This window comes from Natrix helvetica, assembly GCF_964273705.1.
Source record: "Natrix helvetica genome assembly, chromosome: 2".
NCBI classification, from domain to species: domain Eukaryota; kingdom Metazoa; phylum Chordata; class Lepidosauria; order Squamata; family Natricidae; genus Natrix; species Natrix helvetica.
In genome coordinates, this window is record NC_138552.1 from 35861224 (window position 1) to 35881062 (window position 19839).

At 36.1% G+C, this 19839-nt stretch overlaps 1 protein-coding gene across 2 annotated transcripts in view; it reads left to right on the forward strand.

Annotated features, from left to right (window-relative positions):
* The first annotated feature begins 242 nt into the window (after positions 1–242).
* ANKRD31 (ankyrin repeat domain 31) overlaps positions 243–19839 on the forward strand; it is a 78827-nt gene continuing 59230 nt past the window's right edge. The window contains exons 1-8 of one of the 2 annotated variants that reach the window (XM_081941168.1): positions 243–475; positions 3380–3456; positions 7758–7831; positions 9093–9139; positions 11562–11653; positions 12507–12547; positions 14137–14320; positions 14432–14688. In XM_081941168.1, coding sequence (XP_081797294.1) covers positions 372–475; positions 3380–3456; positions 7758–7831; positions 9093–9139; positions 11562–11653; positions 12507–12547; positions 14137–14320; positions 14432–14688 — 876 coding nt within the window. In that variant the 5' untranslated portion in view covers positions 243–371. Of the gene's footprint in view, positions 476–3379; positions 3457–7757; positions 7832–9092; positions 9140–11561; positions 11654–12506; positions 12548–14136; positions 14689–19839 lie in introns of both variants that reach the window. The other variant, XM_081941167.1, reaches the window with a different exon arrangement.

The following is a 19839-nucleotide window of genomic DNA, read 5'->3' on the forward strand; positions in this document are numbered from 1 at the left end:
GACCCCCATCGATTCCAATCGCTTTCAAGGTAGGCCTAGTGGCAGAACCGGGGGCCGGTGGCTTGTAACGTCGAGATTTTGGACCGAGTACAGAGTTTATTCTGGTGGCCAGCCTCTTCGTTCGCTTCTGCCCAACCAATTAGCAATCGTAAGTGCTTTGCTGCTGGCCGGCCAAGTCCTCCAGGTTCCCATGTTCTGTCCCAATTCGCACGGGGGAGAGAACACCCACAATGCACCGGGCTTCTCCCGCCATTTTCTGGGGCAGCGAAGGGTCGTCTTGGGGACTGAGCCCTGGGGAGGAGGGGTGGTGGTCGCGGTTTCATCAAGCGGGGAAAGAAAAGCGTGGACTGACAGGAGTGTGGGGAACAGCTATGATGGAAGTGGGCGAAGTCTCCTATTCAGACAGCGATGAGACGATAGTTGAAGGGTCCGGGGTTGAGAGCGACCTGGAAGAAAAAGAGCTTCGTGCAAAAAGGTGACCGACTCACGTGGGGGCGTAAGGCGACGCTTGAAAGACGTCTGCAAAAGCGCTTACAGTATTTATTCATTCTTTACGTTAACATGCCTCAACTTGGTGTCCTTTAAAGGCTGCCCTCCATCATTCCCAGAAAAGCGTGGGGGTAGATTTTGACTCTGGTCGATGGGCGTTGTACATCAAATGCTTGGGCTTCTGCATTACTCTTTGAGGCGAGCTGCCAAATATTCTTAATATTTACAGCCCTAAACAACGTTATGTCCAATACTTCGTCTCGGGAGAATTGCGAGTTCTGAAGTGTTTGGTACCAAAGCATACCGTGTAATGAAATTTTTTGAAGCATTGTGCACATTATGCCTCCTCTTTATTAATTTCAGTGTTGATGCTGATGGAATCCAACATTGGACAGCTCACAATATAGAAGCAGAAAATACAAATAAATAATGGAAATAGCAAAATAGACAAATAAAATAAAAATATACATTATCAAATACCTCTATCGAGTTTCTTTTCCATGTTCAAGGTTTTCATGGGCATAGCTAATGTAAACCCCTCCTATTTCTTAGTTTACAAGGACAAAGACTAGGGTGGCTGAGCTCAGGTGTGTGGGTAGAATATATTCTAGTGAGTATAAATACAGCATCACTGACTATTCATTATTATCTACAAGAGATTGTGGCAGGGAAATGAGGTCTAGAGCATTCATTTTTATTTCCTCTCCACTGATAGTATGTCTAAATCTCAAAACAGGACTTCGTGGTAAGTATAGAATCTGTGTATTAACTAGTCTGAGGGAAACATAAATATCATTTGGATAAGGGAAACCATGGGGAGGTCAACATGTAAAAATAACAGGTGTTGATGGCTGAAGTCTTGCTCCTTTTTAAAGTGCATTGTATGCATCATACAAAACAACAAAATGTATGGGGTTATCATCTAGTTATCCTGTCATTTTAATATTATTGATCTCCTCTAGATGTCCCTAATTTGTTATTACCCTGATACATATAATTAACAGTAGCACCAGGTAAGTAATGAGGAAATGTTCTATTAATTTCTTCAGTCTTATTTTATAGAAAGCACACTATATCTGCTAACTGAAAAGTATAAAAGGATTCATTAATGTATGTTTGTGAAATAGGACTTGTCATGGCAGCACTTATTGATTGCTCTGGTGTTCTTACTGTATCTGTGGATCTTTTTAAAAATATAGTTTGCAAACATTTTTTTGAATATTTAAACTTTATAGACGAAATGATAATGTATGAGTTCATTAATTAATAGTTTTTATCAGTTGTATTTTGCCTGATCCAAGACACTTACTTCCTGAGACAGATAAGAAAAAGTCTCTGCCTTCCTTCCATCCTGTGTTTTGAAACTTAGCAAACAAGTTCAGTATATTTCAAACATTGGCAGTTGGGTATTATTGTATATTTCATTACACTTTTGAGAATAGCCAGTTCTCCCATGCCCTTAAGTTGCTTACTGCATGTTCAAAACACCTCCATGTTTTAGTTTACCAGCAGTTATATATCTGATATTTTCGAAAACATATGTCTTGGGCAATCTGTTTTTCTACTTGTTAATTTAGAGTATTTTTCACAATATGTTTAGCACTTAATGAGAATGCAGAGTCTACTATGTTATGTTCCTAATTATGACTCTACATTTACTAGAGACAATTACTATTTCTGTTTAGCACAAAACCTGTATTTTTTAATCAAGGCTAACTAATTAGAAATGGGGCACTCTGACTTCAGAATAGTAAAGCCTCATGATTAAAGTATCCGTCCTGTAAGGGAATGTCATCTATAGATTTTTAATGGTTACTTCTCAGTGATGGCCCCTGCTGTGGAACAGCTTAATTATCTGCCCTACCCCTTTCCTGATAGGCTTTACAAGAGCTATGATGACCTGGCTATTAAAGAAAATATTTAGAGACAATGTGAACGGAAAGGGTGAGATAGTGGCACTTGCAGACAGATTAATGTAGGAGACCCACTTTTTAAAATGGTCTTGAATGGATGTGGGAGATACAACAGAAAAAAATAATGTTATTCATAAGAACGAAATCCCTTTTTTTAGCTCATTGAGAAAAAAATAATGCTGATTTTGGAGTCAGAAGTGTTCAGTCCTCCCTTCTATCTCCCCAATGTAGTCTAGGTTCCTGGATGCCGGATTGCTGAAGGTTTTCTTCTTGGATTGGTTCTTTCAATATTTTGTCACTTGTAATAAGACCTTGCTCCTCTACGAAATATTCTTCTGCTTTAACTATTTTTAAAGATATACTTTAGTAAGTCAGGATAGCAACTGTTTGAGAACTGGTAAAAACTGGAGCTACCAAAGACAAGCTGTAGTTGGTAATAACCTGTATGAAATATTAGAGTTAGTGGTAGCATCTGTGATATATTGTCCTGCTTTAACTATTTTGAAATATATACTGTACAAAGAACCTCTTTTGATTGCCCAGATAAGGACTTTGGCCCGTTGAAAACTAATAAAAACTGGAGTTACCAGAGATAAGTTGTATTTAGTAATAGCTTTTGCTGTCAAGATTTAAATTGAGTTCAGTACTAAATCACAGCTGTCCAGATACAACTCCTTAATTCATCATTTGGCTTACCTTGACATAAATTTCTCAGAGATTCTGCTACATTAGAATATTTATTGCACTTCAATAAGAATGATACCTTAAATATAACATTGCTTGCCTAGTGCAAGGAAAGGAAGTCAGAATCTCCTGCATTTTTGACTTAACAGGTACTGGTCAGTCTCATAGCTTGAAATATAACAGATATTTTTACATAATCTCTCTATCTTGGGAACCTTTAGTTTCTGCATTGTCAATTTCAGTCCTTATATGGGTGATAGAAACTAAAACTAAGATGTGTTCTATATTTTTAGATTATCTTTAGTGGATAAAGACATGGTATTAGCAAGGGAAATCAGCATTACTTCAGAAGAAGCTAATACATATGGAGGTGAGAATATTTTTTTTCTCTCTCATATTTTAAGAAAAGGAAAAAAAATACAAAATACAAAATACAAAAAATAAAATGAAACAACAGGCAGAAAACAATAAATATTAAAATAAATCAATATATCATAGAAGTTGTTAGATCGGGTAATGGATAGGCACACACAGGCTTAAGGGTAACAACAGCTCTTTATTAAGTACAACAAGTGAGAACAATCCAGCAAAGATTGAGTCTGACAGCAGCCCTTTTATAGGGAGCTGTCAGACCCTTCGACCAATAGGATTAAACCTCTGTTCCCGCCGGAACAGAGGACCTTGGTGGAAACCACTGTAGTTAAAGCAAGTATCTAACAAAAGTTAAGTCTAAATAATACATTATTTTTAAATATAATTTTATTGAAATATTTAAAAATGGTTTGTAGAAAGTTAGCACCCACCCCTCCTAGAAGAATGAAATATTTTAGGAAATATTAAAAAGGCAGAATATTATAGTTCCTTGCATGAGAAAAGGAGAAACATGCTCTTGGAAAGCAGCCCCCACCTTCGTTAATAGCCCCAGAAAGACTGGGCCATCCAATCTACAAAACAAAAGGCCTCCAGCTCCAGGGTGATGGGATTAAAACATGACCCTCTGAACATAATAAGATTAGCCCTCTACCCATCTAGCAGCAGAGTTTACCACATGGCACTTGGGTCCTGGGGATATTACATCACTCAGCACAGTTCAACCAGATTTATCTCAGACAAACTCCTAGGATCTGCACATGACCCCTATAGCAACCAATAGAATACCTGCCCTTGCCACAGGAACAGAAAGCTCAGGTTCAAAGCCCAAGAGAGGGTATAAATAATACTCACTCTCCACTCCATGTTTTCAACTGCACCAGGACCATGTGCTTAATGGTTCTGCTCCATTAAACCATCCTTCCAAGCAGCCTCCATATTTCCAGTGTCTTTCTCCCCACTTGGAACTGAACCCAGATGGACATTTCTTCTATCAGGTTTTATCACAGAAATTATCCTCACCGATTTCTCCCATTTTAATATATCTTTTTAAGCTTCATTCCATATCTTAACGTAATTATTTTAAAATAACATATAATTTACATTTGCCATGGTGATACCCAAATATTTTACTTTTTTTCTCAATCTTAAACCCTATTTTCTTCATCAATTCTATTTTATCTTTTTGCTATCTTTTGTTAACATTTAAAAACCTGCTAGTGTACCAAATTTTTTAAATTTTCCTATTAATGTCTCTTCCCTTTGGTGTATCCTCCAGATCACTATATCAAATCATCACCAAATGCCTTTAACTTATAAGTTTCTTTTTAATTTTTTTACTTCCACAATTCTCTTCATCTTCTCTTCTCTTCCTTCCCTTCCCCCTCCCCTCCCCCCCTCTCTCAGAATTCATGGTATTTTGTAAGGATTCTAATAATCTTTAAAGCAGTGTTTCTCAAACTTTTTTTAACCATCGCCCCCTTAAGACACAATTTGATTTGCCACCGCCCCCTAAAGATTATTTAATTGTATAATATACAAAATGTATTAAATTGCAAAATGTATTACATGTAAATAAATTTTTCACCGGTAGATCTATGAACATGATGTCATAGAAGTATTAGGAAATTCCATTGATAACTCTATGGTTTTTTCTTCATTCTCATCGATGAATCATAGAAAGGTGACTTTGCAAGCGCCTCCAGCTGCATGCAAATTTGCGAACGGCTTTGCAAGCGGATTGGAGGTTTATGTTACATTGCCAAAAGCAAGTGGTTGCATTTTTTACGTTTGCGTGTGGCTATGCAAGCAGTTGCAAGAAAAGACGTTTTATGTTACAGGAATGTTTGCAAGTGCTTGCTATATCCTAGTTTGCAAGCAGCTTAGCTTTTATGTTACGAGCCCCAGAAACAATAGGCCAGCTTTATGACTGAACTCTATTAATTTATAACAAGATATTGAAGCACGGATGTTGTAATCTTGTACATCGACTTATACGAAATATTTATTTAAATTCTATATCAATAACAATAGTTCTAACGGTTAGAACGACCATAGAGGTGGTCAAACACTCACCTTATCTTAGGATGGCTGATAGTACAATTAATTTGAAAATCCGTCGATTAACAACATCATCATCCCGGTGGAAAAAGCCATAGAGTTATCAATAGAATTTTACAATATTTCTATGGAAATCTATTCATAACTCTATGACTTTTTTCCACCGGGTATATGACTCAAATTTCTGAAAAATCCCAGTAAAAAAATATTCATAGAAATATCAATAGAATACCACAGAAATTTGATGAAATTCTATTCATAACTCTATGGTAGTAATTACTGGGCATCTCCGACGTCTGACACACAAATGACGATCTGTAACGTGATTGGCTGTTCAGACAGAAGGGAAGGACGTATCTGAAACTGGCATTTTCGCTCGTCAGATGTGCCAAGGACGCCTAAACTCTAAGGAAGAAGACCCAGCAACCCCAACAGCACAGCCATAGAAATTTAAATAGAATACCGTAGAAATTTGATCACCTTTCTATGAGATTCTATTGAAATTTCTATTCCTTGTGCTACTGGGGAAGCCTCCATTCCTGGCGCAGTGAAAGGAGGCTGACTCACACTGCGCGCGGCAAACACTAGACCCCCAGTAGCACAGCCATAGAAATTTGAATAGGATATCATAGAAATTTGATCAGCATTCTATGGGATTTTATTGAATTTTCTATTCCTTGCGCTACTGGGGACGCAATGTTAGACCCAAGACTGACTAAGGAAGTGCACATTCGCTCGTATGAAAGCCATGTTTCCAACAGCAACGATCGGTGTTGCAGGTTTGCCCACGTGCCGCGCGCAATGACTGCTGTGTGAGTCCGGCAGAACAAGTAATAAATAGAATTTGTTCAACGCCCCCTTCTGTACGTTCAACGCCCCCATGTAAGGCGGAACTTCCTACCGCCCCCTTGCACTTCTTTAACGCCCCCCAAGGGGGCGGTACGGACCACTTTGAGAAACACTGCTTTAAAGCATGGTAAGAAGCTAGTAAACACCTTCCCTCTTTTAGTCTTGTTTTATAGCTTTACAAACTTCCCTTATTGTTATGGATCAATTCATAACTTCTTTTTGTTTGCCTATAATGTTTGGTAAATTTTGTTTCTTTAAATATTTGTTTATTTTCTCCAGGGAAATTTCTTGTCTTTTATGCATTTTGGATAATGATGAAATGCTTTTTGCATATCTACATTATCTGTTGTTATAGTTTCTTCTCTTGTAATTTCAGTATTCACTTTTTTTTGTAATTTGCATGTGAACCATTTACTTGATTTATTTTCAAACTCATATTTTTTTAAAAATTTGCATAATTCATCTTTCATTTCTCTTAAAATCCTTTAATATAGCTAATTGTTACTGCTTAATTTGCTGAAAAATATTTATATTTTCTCTGGAAAGTTTTTGATTCCTTTTCTTTTTATCTTTCTATTTAGTACCTTGCTTTTTCTTTTGCCTTTTTTGAGTTCCTTAAGCAGATTTATAAGAAATTGAAAAATAATTTATGGGAATGTGAAAGTCCTAGGTATTAACTTAGGACTTTCTATACACGAACTTGATCATTCTCATCAGATGTCCTCACCATTTTTCAGAAACATGCATTTTTTTCTCTTTCTGCAGTTACACAAGCTGTGTGGATTTAATGAAGCAAAGCTAAGCTTTTTTAAGCAGTATGTAAATGCAGATACATATATATGGCAACATTTTTGCTGTCTTGTTTTAGTGAAGCAGTTTATTATTGTATCAAACCTCCCTTTGACTGGTCTCCTCTCCATAATAACGAAAGATACTTATGCACCAGAAAGCTATTTAAGGTTGCAATTTAATGCACATTTCAATGAATGCAAATCCCATTAAAAAGAAGAATTTACTTATGAGGTCCTACATAAGATCATATCATGCAAGCAGAACTTTAAAAAACTGCTTTACATATCCATATATGTGGTAAACTCCAGAGTTGCTGTGAATTTGACAACATATACATACAATCTATTATTATTATTAAAGTCTTATCTATATGTATCAATATTAACAACACTGTATTGCAAAGTGGTTAAAGTGTAACATCTGTTCTATTTGTTTTATTTATTCAATCAATTTATATAGCTACCTTGCGTCTATTTATTATAATGTTATAATGAGGGGTTACAGAGGTAATGGTCATAATTGATTGAAAACTTTGTTAAAATTATAAGATATTGATTATGTGATCATGCTTCTATTAATTATTTTCACCTCTAATCATAGAAAAGCTTTCCCTAAACATTCCGTTTAATAGCATCAAATTCCATGTCCAGAAACAACTGGAACTATTTAATCTGGTATGTAGTTATTTAGATTTGTTGTGCTGATGATTATCCAAATAATCTTAAGAATGATTTTTATCTAGTATTAGATACGAATAATTAGATAGAAGCAGTTATACAAAATGGATGCATTGTAGGATTTTGTGTGAATAACAATGGTTAGAAAATACCCTGTGATAAAATATAGAGCTAACAGCACGGTAATTTAATGAGGTGTTTAACTTCTTATCTTGCCTCTAATGCTGTGATGAAAATGGCAATCTTACTGATGAAGGGGAAAAAAGATTATTTCCATGTATCACGACCTTATATTTTTAGTAGCTTGAGAATGGAAAAGAGTTTAGAATGAACAGAACATTCCACAGAATGTCTTTGGAAGGATGGAAAAAAATTGTGTATAGAAGTTAACCATATATTTTTTTCATCAAGCATATGGCATGAAAGAGATGTTTAAATACATCCATACATGAATTAAAAAACGTTGCAGTGCATCAAAATGTTGTGCCTGTTTTAGGAGTGAAATGCTGAATCCATATTATAGCAATATATAAAATGTAGACATTTATTTCCAATAAAACTTTCAAAACTTATTTTCTCCATTTTCATTACTATTTAATTATTAGGCAGTTGTGTATAAAACAAGTAGAAAGCTAGCTTATATTTAATATATAAATTTAATATATATTTATACATAATTTTATCAGCTAACATTAAATACACTAGGAATAAAATATTAAAAATCATGCTATAAATGTTATATGTTTTACACTGTGATAAAATAAAAAGATTTTGTTTAATAAAAATTAATAGTATAACTACACAGGTACATAAAATAGCCACGTAAAGATATCTTTCTATTTTTGAAAAATAGAAACATAAGTGCACTAAAGATACAGTACATTATACAAAGTATAAATTTGGATATTGAATATTATCAATATGATATAATATATTTTTGTATTAGATTCCATGTAAGTGTGGCTTAGCTGGGAATTAATTTATGGAGAAGACTGGATCCTATATTTTTTAGAAAATATGTATATAATTTCATGACTTATTTTAACACGTGTTAGAAAAAGACAAGATATCAACTTACATTGCAGACATTGTATCCTATGAAATATGCAGTTCAGTGACTGCTTGTATTAAAATTGAAAAATAACGTAACTGGAATAACTTTCACTGGTTTCAGTATAATTTACTGTTATATAAATGTCAGTGGGATTGTTAATTTATTATTTATTGTTTTCTGAACTAATTTGTTTTTTTCTTCCAGCCATATCAAGAGATTAGTGAAAATGAAGAATCTCAATCTCTGCTTCCGTAAATACAATATCTCTGAGAACTATAACTGATTTTGCAAGTGCTCAGTTGCCACCTATGTTGTTAATGGGTTGCAGCATCCAGCTGAGAAGTAGCACAATGATCTCTCTGTCTCTCTCTGTTCCTCTTTGTATATAGAATTTATAGCAGGGGTTCCCAAACTTGGCAACTTTAAGACTTGTGGACTTCGACTCCTAGAATTCTCCAGCCAGCTATGGCTAGAGAATTCTGGGAGTTGAAGTCCACAAGTCTTAAAGTTGCGAAGTTTGAAGATCTCTGATTTATAGTATGTTCTCACTGTATATGAATGGGGGTGGTGTTCTGGTTTAAACACACCTTCATCCAATGTATTCTAATGTGACATGCTGTACTTTATATCATATATAATGAATATAAATAATAGGTATACATATGTCTGTACATTCTGATATTCAATTCTTCTGTATCTGGAAGTAAGGATATTATCTCAAGGACAATACCATATATGTTTTAAAGTGGATGTAGAAGGGTTGGGAGACAGTGCTGGAAATTCCTGTGATCCATAAAATATCATAAACTCAACTCAGTAACTTCCCCTTTCCCCTTTTCATTTTTCTTCCTTTCACTTTTCCTCCTTCATTTATTGGTTGATCCTGCCTGCAGTAACTATCTTTCACTACTGCCCTTCAGTAGTTGCTATTTAGTCTGTTTTTAATAAAATAAGTGAAACCAGAAGCTTCTGGGAAGTTGATAAGGACTTCAGGAAAGCAATAAATGCTGATATTCTTCCCCCCACCACCCCCGGTATCTTGTATTTAGAGGCTGGATACCCTTGATGCAGTGGTGTGCATCAAATTTTTTTACTACCGGTTCTGTGGGCGTGGCTTGGCAGTCATGTGATTGGGTAGGAGTGGCTTCGTGGTCATATAGCTGGGTGGGCGTAGCCAATTTAGTCACCCATTTTGCCAATTTATCAGTCCATTAAACAATATACAACAGCCCCCTTTTCTATTCTTTTTAATAACTGCATGAAGTTTTTGCTTTAGGGTTTTTTTTTACTAGGGGGGGAAGAGGTTGGTAATGCCTGGGGATTTCTGGGAATTTCTCCTGGGTTAGAGGCACTAAAATAACCAAGATGATATAAGGTCTCCTGCTGGAGCAGCGGGTTGGACTAGATGACTTCTGAGGTCCCTTCCAGTCCTGGATTGCTGTCCTGTTTCAAAGCATCCTCTGAAGCTGTGTCTAGTGCCAAGTTTGTGGTCCTTCCTTCCACTCCTTTTTCTCCTCTCCTCCCTCTATCCATCCATCCATCCATCCATATCTTATTCACTTTCCCTTCCCTTTTTCTCCCTTTTCTCCCTCCCTCCTTCTCTCTCTGTCTCCTTCTTTCTTACTTTCCTTCCTCCCTTCCTGTGAAGAACCCCAGGTAGCCTTTGGTAGGAGGAAGAAAGGCCAGACATTTTGAAACTGAGAACATGCCCATTGATCATCTGGTATTCTTAGAGCTCCACTATTGATTAGCTTAGCCCGAGCCTAAAAATAGCAGCTAGCAGAGATCTTCAAACTTGGCAACTTTAAGACTTGAGGACTTTAACTCCCAGAATTCTCCAGCCAGCATAGCTGAATTCTGGGAGATAAGTCCAAAAGCCTTAAAGTTCCCAACTTTGAAGACCTCTCTGCTTCATGCACTTGGGGATCCCCAAACGGTGAGGATTCCTTTCTCTCTTTCTCTTGAAGCCCTTCCCTTTTGCTACCAGAGGGCTGCAGGGAGGCTTGCTAGCCCCCTCCCCCATGCTCTCTTTTGGGCCTAGCAGGCCTGCCTGAAGCCTGCTGGGAGCCAAAATGGAGCTTGTGGGGATCCTTGGAGGGGCGAGGGAAGGGAAGGTTGCGAACCCGGTTGGGATGGTGGTGGGGGCAGCAAGCTGGGGGGGGGGTAGCAAGACTTACCTGTAGGCAAGAGGAGGAGGCATCTCAGTTGGGGCACATGGCACCTTAGGCAGGGAAGCCACACGGGAGATGAGTGACTGGGTGGGGTGGGTGGGCGGGGCATATTTTTAGTCTGCTCATGCGCACAACATTAAAAAGGGGAAAATTACATTTTTTCAATGAAGATTGTTCTGCGCATGTGCAAACAGAAAACCAAAATGGCACCGCAGAGGATGGAAATGGTCACGTGTTTGCTGCAGTTACTACTTATTCGCCTGAACTGGACCGAATAGGTAGGAACCCACCTCTGCCTTGATCATGGAATTTTAATGAGTAGACATTGTTTAATTTGTTAATGGAGAAAATGTGTTGACCTCAAGTAAGAAAATAAATGCAATAATTCCTATAGATAGTTGCATAATTATCTCCACTCTGCATATAATTATATATAAAGTCTTGAGTTGTAAGACCTAAAATTATTGCAAAATTTAGTTTAATCAGAATTTTTTCCATTTAGGATTGAATTAAACGATGCTGTCAATGCCACAAATATTGGTCAACTTGATTGTATATCAGCAGCAACTATTCATGGAGAATATAAATGCATTGGTATGCTTTTACAATAAGTTTAAAATGACTAGGTATTATGTATACACAGAAATTATATAAAAGCGGGAATGTATATTTGTTTTGGAGCACAATATAACAAAATATGAAACTGTTTCATTTACTTATTTACTTATAGAATTTATTTGCCTCCCATCTTATATCTAATGGTCTGGGTGGCTTATAACATTAAAATCCATTATGAAAACACAGCAAATAAAAACATTAACAGATAAAATCAAGGAAACAAGATTGCAAAGATGGAAGCTGGACACAGGGAGGGGGGAGGGGAAATGCAGGAGGGAGATAGCAATTGAATTTTATCTAGTCAACCACCTCCTGTATGAAGATCCCCCACTGGATCCCCAAGCCATCTGGCAGAGCAATAGGCTCTTTCGAAACCTCAGAAGGATGGGAGTCACTCTCACCTCGGGGATGTTTCAGAGGGCAAGAGCCATGGCAGAAGAGGTTCTTCTTCAGGGTTCTGCCAGCTGAAATTCCTTGGCTGACGGGATCTGCAATATACCCCCCCTCTGTTGTTTTGGCAGTTGAAATTTTAAAAATTGTGTTATAGATGGTGTTCTGTTCTACTTTCAGAAAAAATAAAAAGTTGTATTATATATAGAATTCAACTATGCATTTTGCATAAAGATATTACATTTGGATTTGGACTTCCTGAGTTAAAAAAAAATAGTGATGAATAATAAAAATCCATTTTCACCCTGGATTTGAAATAATGCAAAAAGCAAATGAAATCTTAGATTTTAAAAACGTTTTTAAAAATAAATATAGTGATAAAATCTAAAGCAGTCTTACTCAGAGAAGTTTAAAGTATTTGTTATTTTTCTTGGTTTAGAATCTAAAATGCCTGGACTTTTTGAGATGTCACACCAAAATGTAAGTCTGTTAATGGTTCTTTGCTTGTAAATAAGTAATTACATTTGCATTGTTCAACTAAACATTTATAAATTAGTACAAATCTTTAGTTGAATAGCAATATTTTTACACAGACCAGAGGTATCCTATAAGTCACATAACAACATAGTGCCTAGTAAAATAGAATTTTACTTTTAAAGCAATGCTTTGAAAAGTTTTATATACTGCTACAAATTAACACATTGAAACCATCAAGTAATCCATGTGGCCATTAAAATAAACTCATGTAATTTTCTACAACCCTTCCAATGCTCTTATACTGGATTAGCATAAAAACCTACAACTGACATAATTATCCAAAGTTTGTCCTGTGACAGAAAATAATAAATATGCCCTACTATGGATAGCATATAAAATATTTACATAGTTTTGTAAATGAATAACCCAGATAGTATATGATTTCAGCACAAAGAACTTTGGAAGTATTAATTGGAAATACTTCAATTAATAGAGTTACAATGTAAATTATGGGTGTTACTACAACTTTTTAAAATCTAGGCACTGTTGCCAAACAACTATTTTAGGGCGATCTACAAATTAATACCCTGGTTTCACAGGGTAAAAATTGTGAAAAAAGAAGAAAGAAGTTCTAGTGAAGCAAAATTTCAAATCCAAAGTATTTGAGGTTACTCACTCAACTTATTCATACTTAGCAGATTTTTCCATCAAAGAAATACGATACATTGCACAACAAAATTCACCCCCCTTCCCTTAAATTCCAAAGATAAAAGTATTTTTTGATGTATACGGCAGCAATTTTATGTGTCATATAGTTATGCTAGAAGGCATTGAAGAAAAAGGAGTAACGCTCTTTGCAAATATTCACAACTGCTGTCACATATCAGGCTTATTAAAAGTCAAAAGAAGCTGCCAATGATATCTCAATTATACTTTATGTAGCTTCTTCTATCATTTTGGTATGTTGATCTTATATTTCAATCACAAAATATCCATCAAAAAAGTGCTATACTCAAAAATTGTTCTGTTAAATGGGCAGTAAAACAAACTGGATTTTCAAGGTTTCATATGTCTATTTAACGAGTACCCAGATTTTTATTCCTAATTTATAATACATGTTTCCTATTTCCCCCCCCCCCCCAAACTTTGGCATAGTCCAATATAATAAAGGAGCATTAGATACTTTGCCTTGTTTGGAATTAGATATTTAAATTAATTAAGATATCGATATTAAAGAAGTAGATGCACTTATCAAGCTGCCTTATGGGAATCACTCTCTTTAGAAAAATTATGTTAAGAATGAAATGATTATTTTTGTAGATAATCTTCCATAATTTCTCAGAGAAGTCAATTAAAGAGCATAAATAGAAACTACTGAAAATTTTAGGTCGTTGTGTTGTGGCAGCATAAAATGTTTTGTAAAAAAGCATCCTTAACTACTATTACATTAATTTGTGTTGAATATGTTCAAAATAGTAATAAAAATTATAAAATACCAAAAAGTATAATTAAATTTATATTAAATAATATCTTTATAGAAATAATGTGAGTTCTTTTTTATTGTAACTATGGCATTTTATTTTTATTTTTAGGATGATTCTCTAGAAGAAAGTCTTCCCTCAAATATGAATGTAGTAAAGTCATTCTCAAATGATATGCCAAAATACCCAGAAACATCAATGGCTTTCCAAAGTATTGGAATGATCGGTGGCAAGAGTGATGTCGCAGATAATGACCCGTTTCATGAAGCAATAGCAACTAACGAGACAATAAATAGTATGGCAATTGAAATGTTTGGCATGAAACATGTAATAAAACCACTTGATGAATTTGAAACCAACCAAATGTCTGACATGTTAGAATATCAGAATGATAATTTTTCCATAGATACATCTGTAAATGAGGAGAGTAATACTTTTCCAGAAGAACTTCTCACAGCTCTAAACACCTTGACAGACTCTGTAGTAGCAGTAGAAGACAGAACTGGATCAAGCACAACAGAGAAGCAACTAACACCCGAACAGGCAGATGATGATGCCACAGAAATAATAGAAACAGATTTGAAATCTCAGTGTCATTTGCAATGCCATGAAAAACCAAAAGCTTCAATGATAGCCAAGATGTCATGCACTTCAGGCAAACACGTATGTAAATACATATATACAGAGAGTGAGTGAGTGTGTTAATAGGAAAAAAAAATTCAGCTATGTTCACAAGTTTATATTCTTAGATCAGTAATGTATGTTTTACTTGAAGTTCAGTTTTTTTAAAATATCTTGTTACTGGCTAAATCTGTTTTTTTTTCCAGACCCCTCCTTGGGCTGTGCCAAATGTTTTTTGGGGGTTGGGAAATTAGTCTGCATCTTCTCTCATAAACTGAAGGGTTGAGAAGGGACAGAGAAGGGAAATGCATAAGCAATATTTTAAACTGATCTGTCAGAGTCATTCATTTAAATTAGATGTGCTAAAGTTATTTTCTATGCCCTGGTTCCTTTTTATTAATCTGGCCACATATTTGGAAAAATTGCAAGTTATCCCTGTAAGTCACTCCTGCTTCTTTTTCTCCTGAAGATTTCATACTATACAGTATGAAATCCCAGGGATCTTATGCCGTATCACCCCTGCCCGTCTGCACACCATTCCGTGTGTCCATCCATACCTCCCTATCTGTCTTTGCTCTATAACAACTGGCTGCAGCTTCCCCCACAACACCTAGACATACACACACCATCCTCCTTACCTGCAAGTTTTGTCTCTTCCCACTTTATGATTTGCACCATTCTGAGATTACAACACCTGCCAGGATTGCAGTCACTGAGGAATGTATTCATGCAACACCTGTCAGGATTGCAGCCACTGAGGAATGCATTCATATGATGCCACCATTTAGAAATGCATTACTTAGCAATGGCAATCCCAAACACAAATGCCATAATAACCTGAGGACCACATATTTAAAATTTGGTGAGGTCATGTTTTTAAAATCCGCTTATGCATACACAAATTAAGTTTGAAATAAAAATGTTTTAAAAACTTTTCCATTATATTAATTGATGTATTGTATCATATTTTCCCCAAATGTTTTGATCTTGTGAATAGATTTCTAAAGTAGCATAACGATACAGGTAGTCTTCGAGTTATGACCACAATTGAGACCAAAAATTATATTTCTAAGTAAAATATTTGTCCCATTTTATGAATTTTCTTGCCACAATTGTTAAGTGAATCATTGCATTTGTTAAGTTAGTAACATGGTTGTTAAGTGAATCTGGATTTTCCATTGACTTTGCTTGTCAGAACATCACAAAAGCTGATCACATGACCTCAGGACACAGCGACAGCCATAAATATGAACCAGTTGCCAACCATTGGAATTTTGAACATGTGTCCAAGAGGATGCTACAGTGGTCGTTAAGTGTGAAAAATGATGTTAAGTCACGTTTTTCAGTGCTGTTGTAACTTTGAACGATCACTAAATGAACTGTTGTAAGTCAAGGATTACCTGTATAGTGAATTATATTATATATCCCTTTGTTTTCCAAAGCTAGAATATAGTTGGAATTGAAGAGGCTTTCTTTATAAGTCTAACTTTGTTCCATGTTGAGAAGCTGATCATTAGTTAATATATTCTTAAAACAAAACCAAGCAAGTCCAAACTTTATGTTTATAACAGGAACATAGGGGCAAGTCTGGTTTAACAACTTTTTCCTTCATCTATCAGCAGGAAATTTAATGGAGAAGAGGAAACGATCATTGCTATTATGTACAGTATAATGTCACAGCTAAGTTATCGTTTTAAAAAATATTTGAAAAATAGTATAGAAAATGCAAAAAAAATGGTCAAATCTAGTAATTGCAAACTTGTTTTGCATAATTTCACAGATTCAATTCCTGATATCTCTGGGTAAAGAATATACAATACAATAATACAATAGTAGAGTTGGAAGGGACCTTGGAGGCCTTCTAGTCCAACCCCCTGCCTAGGCAGGAAACCCTATACCGTTTCAGACAGATGGCTATCCAACATCTTCTTAAAGACTTCCAGTGTTCTGGAGGCAAGCTGTTCCATTGATTAATTGTTCTAACTGTCAGGAAATTTCTCCTCAGTTCTAAGTTGCTTCTCTCCTTGATTAGTTTCCACCCATTGCTTCTTGTTCTACACTCAGGTGAATTGGAGAACAGTTTGACTCCCTCTTCTTTGTGGCAACCCCTGAGATATTGGAACACTGCTATCATGTCTCCCCTAGTCCTTCTTTCTATTAAACTAGTCATACCCAGTTCCTGCAACCGTTCTTCATATGTTTTAGTCTCCAGTCCCCTAATCATCTTTGTTGCTCTTCTCTGCACTCTTTCTAGAGTCTCCACATCTTTTTTACATCGTGGCGACCAGAACTGAATGCAGTATTCCAAGTGTGGCCTTACCAAGGCATTATAAAGTGGTATTAACACTTCACGTGATCTTGATTCTATCCCTCTGTTGATGCAGCCTAGAACTGTGTTGGCTTTTTTGGCAGCTGCTGCACACTGCTGGCTCATATTTAAATGGTTGTCCACTAGGACTCCAAGATCCCTTTCACAGTTACTACTACTGAGCAAGGTACCACCTATACTGTACCTGTGCATTCCATTTTTGTTGCCTAAATGTAGAACCTTACTCTTTTCACCATTGAATTTCATTTTATTAGATAGTGCCCAATGTTCAAGTTTGTCAAGATCCTTCAAGTTTGTCAAGATCCTATATAATTTAAATATAATTTAAAGGAAGACTGTTCTTGAAAATATGTAAAGATGCAGGCTCCTTTGAGTTAAACTCAACTTCTTGTGACAATGAACAAATCTCTGCATTTTTCTGAAGAACAGTACAAAAATAATTATTGGCTTTCTTCAGATATAAATTGTGTCTTTCCAATTCAATACTGGGTCCAAATATTCCCTGGTAGACTCCTGTCTAATGCAGTAAAATTATTATTTATTATCAATCTAATGTAGCTCCTATGCCAAATAGGATTTGTTGAGTGCTCCCAGTTGCTGAAGCATTCAGAACATGTACAGTTTTAATAACAGGCAATTTTAAGTCTTAAATAAATTGAAATAAAATACTCTTAATGCATGTATGTGTTCAGTATTTATGAAAAGAATTTACATGGCCAGATCTGATTTTCAGGGTATGAAATTATTTGAGTAGGCCTCATACCATAAGACTGAATATTTCAATGAATATCAATAACAATAACAGGATATTTTGACAATAACTCTTATTTAATTCCCCATATGTATTTAATTTTTATACCCTCTGACAATAGATATTCAGCATTTGGGCATCCAGTCTTCATTCATCTTTGTTTGGATTTACCACCCCCTAGGAATCTCTTGTTACGTTACAAGAGATATTCAAGCCTGCTAATTTGTTTTTCGTATGGATTTAGATACATAATAGAGGAGATATACTATATTAAGCTATTCAGTATAAATTAACTTAGCTCCTTCTTAAAAGAGTTTATATTAGTTAAAAACAAAATCCTGAAAATGTGAACATAAACTGGGAAAATGGTACTTCCTTTATTCTTGGAGCTTATATTTTATAAACCTATTATATAAATTACGCAAGCCTCTTTCTAATTTAAGGAAACTAAGCGAAGATATCTCAAATTCAGCATGAAACCCAATAAAAACCATAATCTACTTTGCCTCAACAAAGTGTGCAAGGTGGATCAGAATTACGTATATTAAAGTTGCTCTTTAATTTTGAAGTTTTGTTTTTATTTTTCCAATCCAATTGAATTTTGGAAAGAAATTATGCAAAGATCCCTGCCCCTTTACCTCTCTGTTAACAGGATAACACTCTGAAAACTGAACATGATGGGAACAAATTTTCTGTCTGGGGAGAAGCTATTAAAAAAAGGGTTTTGAAAATGGGCCAGATCAGGCTGGTTACTGTGGGGGAAATTTCAGAAAAATAAATCCCCAGTTCTTCCCTAAGGGAGAGACAATTTATCAGTGCTTCAGAATGTTATTGACTATTGCCTTCTAGAGCTTGCTCCATCTTGGAGATGTGATCCAGAGCCAAGACTATGTAACCTACCCAATGCTGCTCAGGACACATAAGCACAAACACAAAAAGGTGCAAGTGAGGAGAGAACAGACACATGCAAACAGTTGCAATATGTTAACTTCATTATGCACAAAACATATAGATGCCTCCAGGAGTGGGCTTCAAAAATTGCAGCAACAGGTTTGCTGTCCTGTTGCGTGGGCGTGGCCTAGTCAGCCTGCACCATGGGGGGGGGGGGCTTTTTGGCCATCCTTGGGCGCTAGAGGCTTTCTTCGAGCCTCCAGGAGGGCAAAAACTGCTTCCGGCCTTCCAGAGGCCGGAAACAGGCCCATTTCCGGAACTTCCAGTAAGCCTGTTTTCTCCCCTCTCCGAGCCTCCGTGCAGGCCCTGCATTTATTTGACATGATGAATGGGCTATGTGGAGACTCCTGGGAGGGGTGAGGTGGGAGGGGCATGGCCAGCCAGGGGTGGCATTTGGAGGTTTGCCGAACTGGGCAGAATCCTAGCTAGAGGATCACACAAACCCATGCGAATCCCTAGCAGCCCACCCCTGGATGTCTTGTTATGAACGCTGTTGGTAAAAAGGTTAGAAAGAATTCTAAAAGCTTTGCTCTCATTTTTTCTACCTTATGTTTTTGCTTCCAATAAAGAAAAATGCCCTGTTTGACCATCTGCTGAAACATTAGTTTTCAATATGTACCATAGCTACTCAGACTCAGATGCAGTTGAGATGATTGTAGAAATTTTAAATCTTTAAATTCTAATGTCAGTGATTAATATAATAGCAGTATTGTATGCCTTACAAAAAATCGTACTCTATAATGGCTGGGGCCCAGGTTCTTCAATTGAGTAATGTATAAGGCTTAAGGTATAAAAGGTTAAGAATTACTTTGCTGAACTACTACTTGCAACATAACTTTATGGAGATTTCCTCCAGCTTGGTTTTTGTCTAGAGAATGAGGAAGAATGGCAACAGTAAAGGCTCCCCTAAATTATGTTACTGACATAACTTACAAATGTAAAGTTAATAACTGGTTCTGTACAGGTTTCTAGCCAAAGTTATAGTCGGTTAAATTGTTTTAAAAACTGGACAAACCAGTTGATTATGTTACTTTCCTTAAATAGGTCAAGCAAATTGACATGTCATTTTGCTGGAATACATTTTTGGCAATTAGATATATGTAGTTATTGAAATCTGATCTTGGATGTGCAGCTTCTTTATAATGGCACTGACAAGAACAGT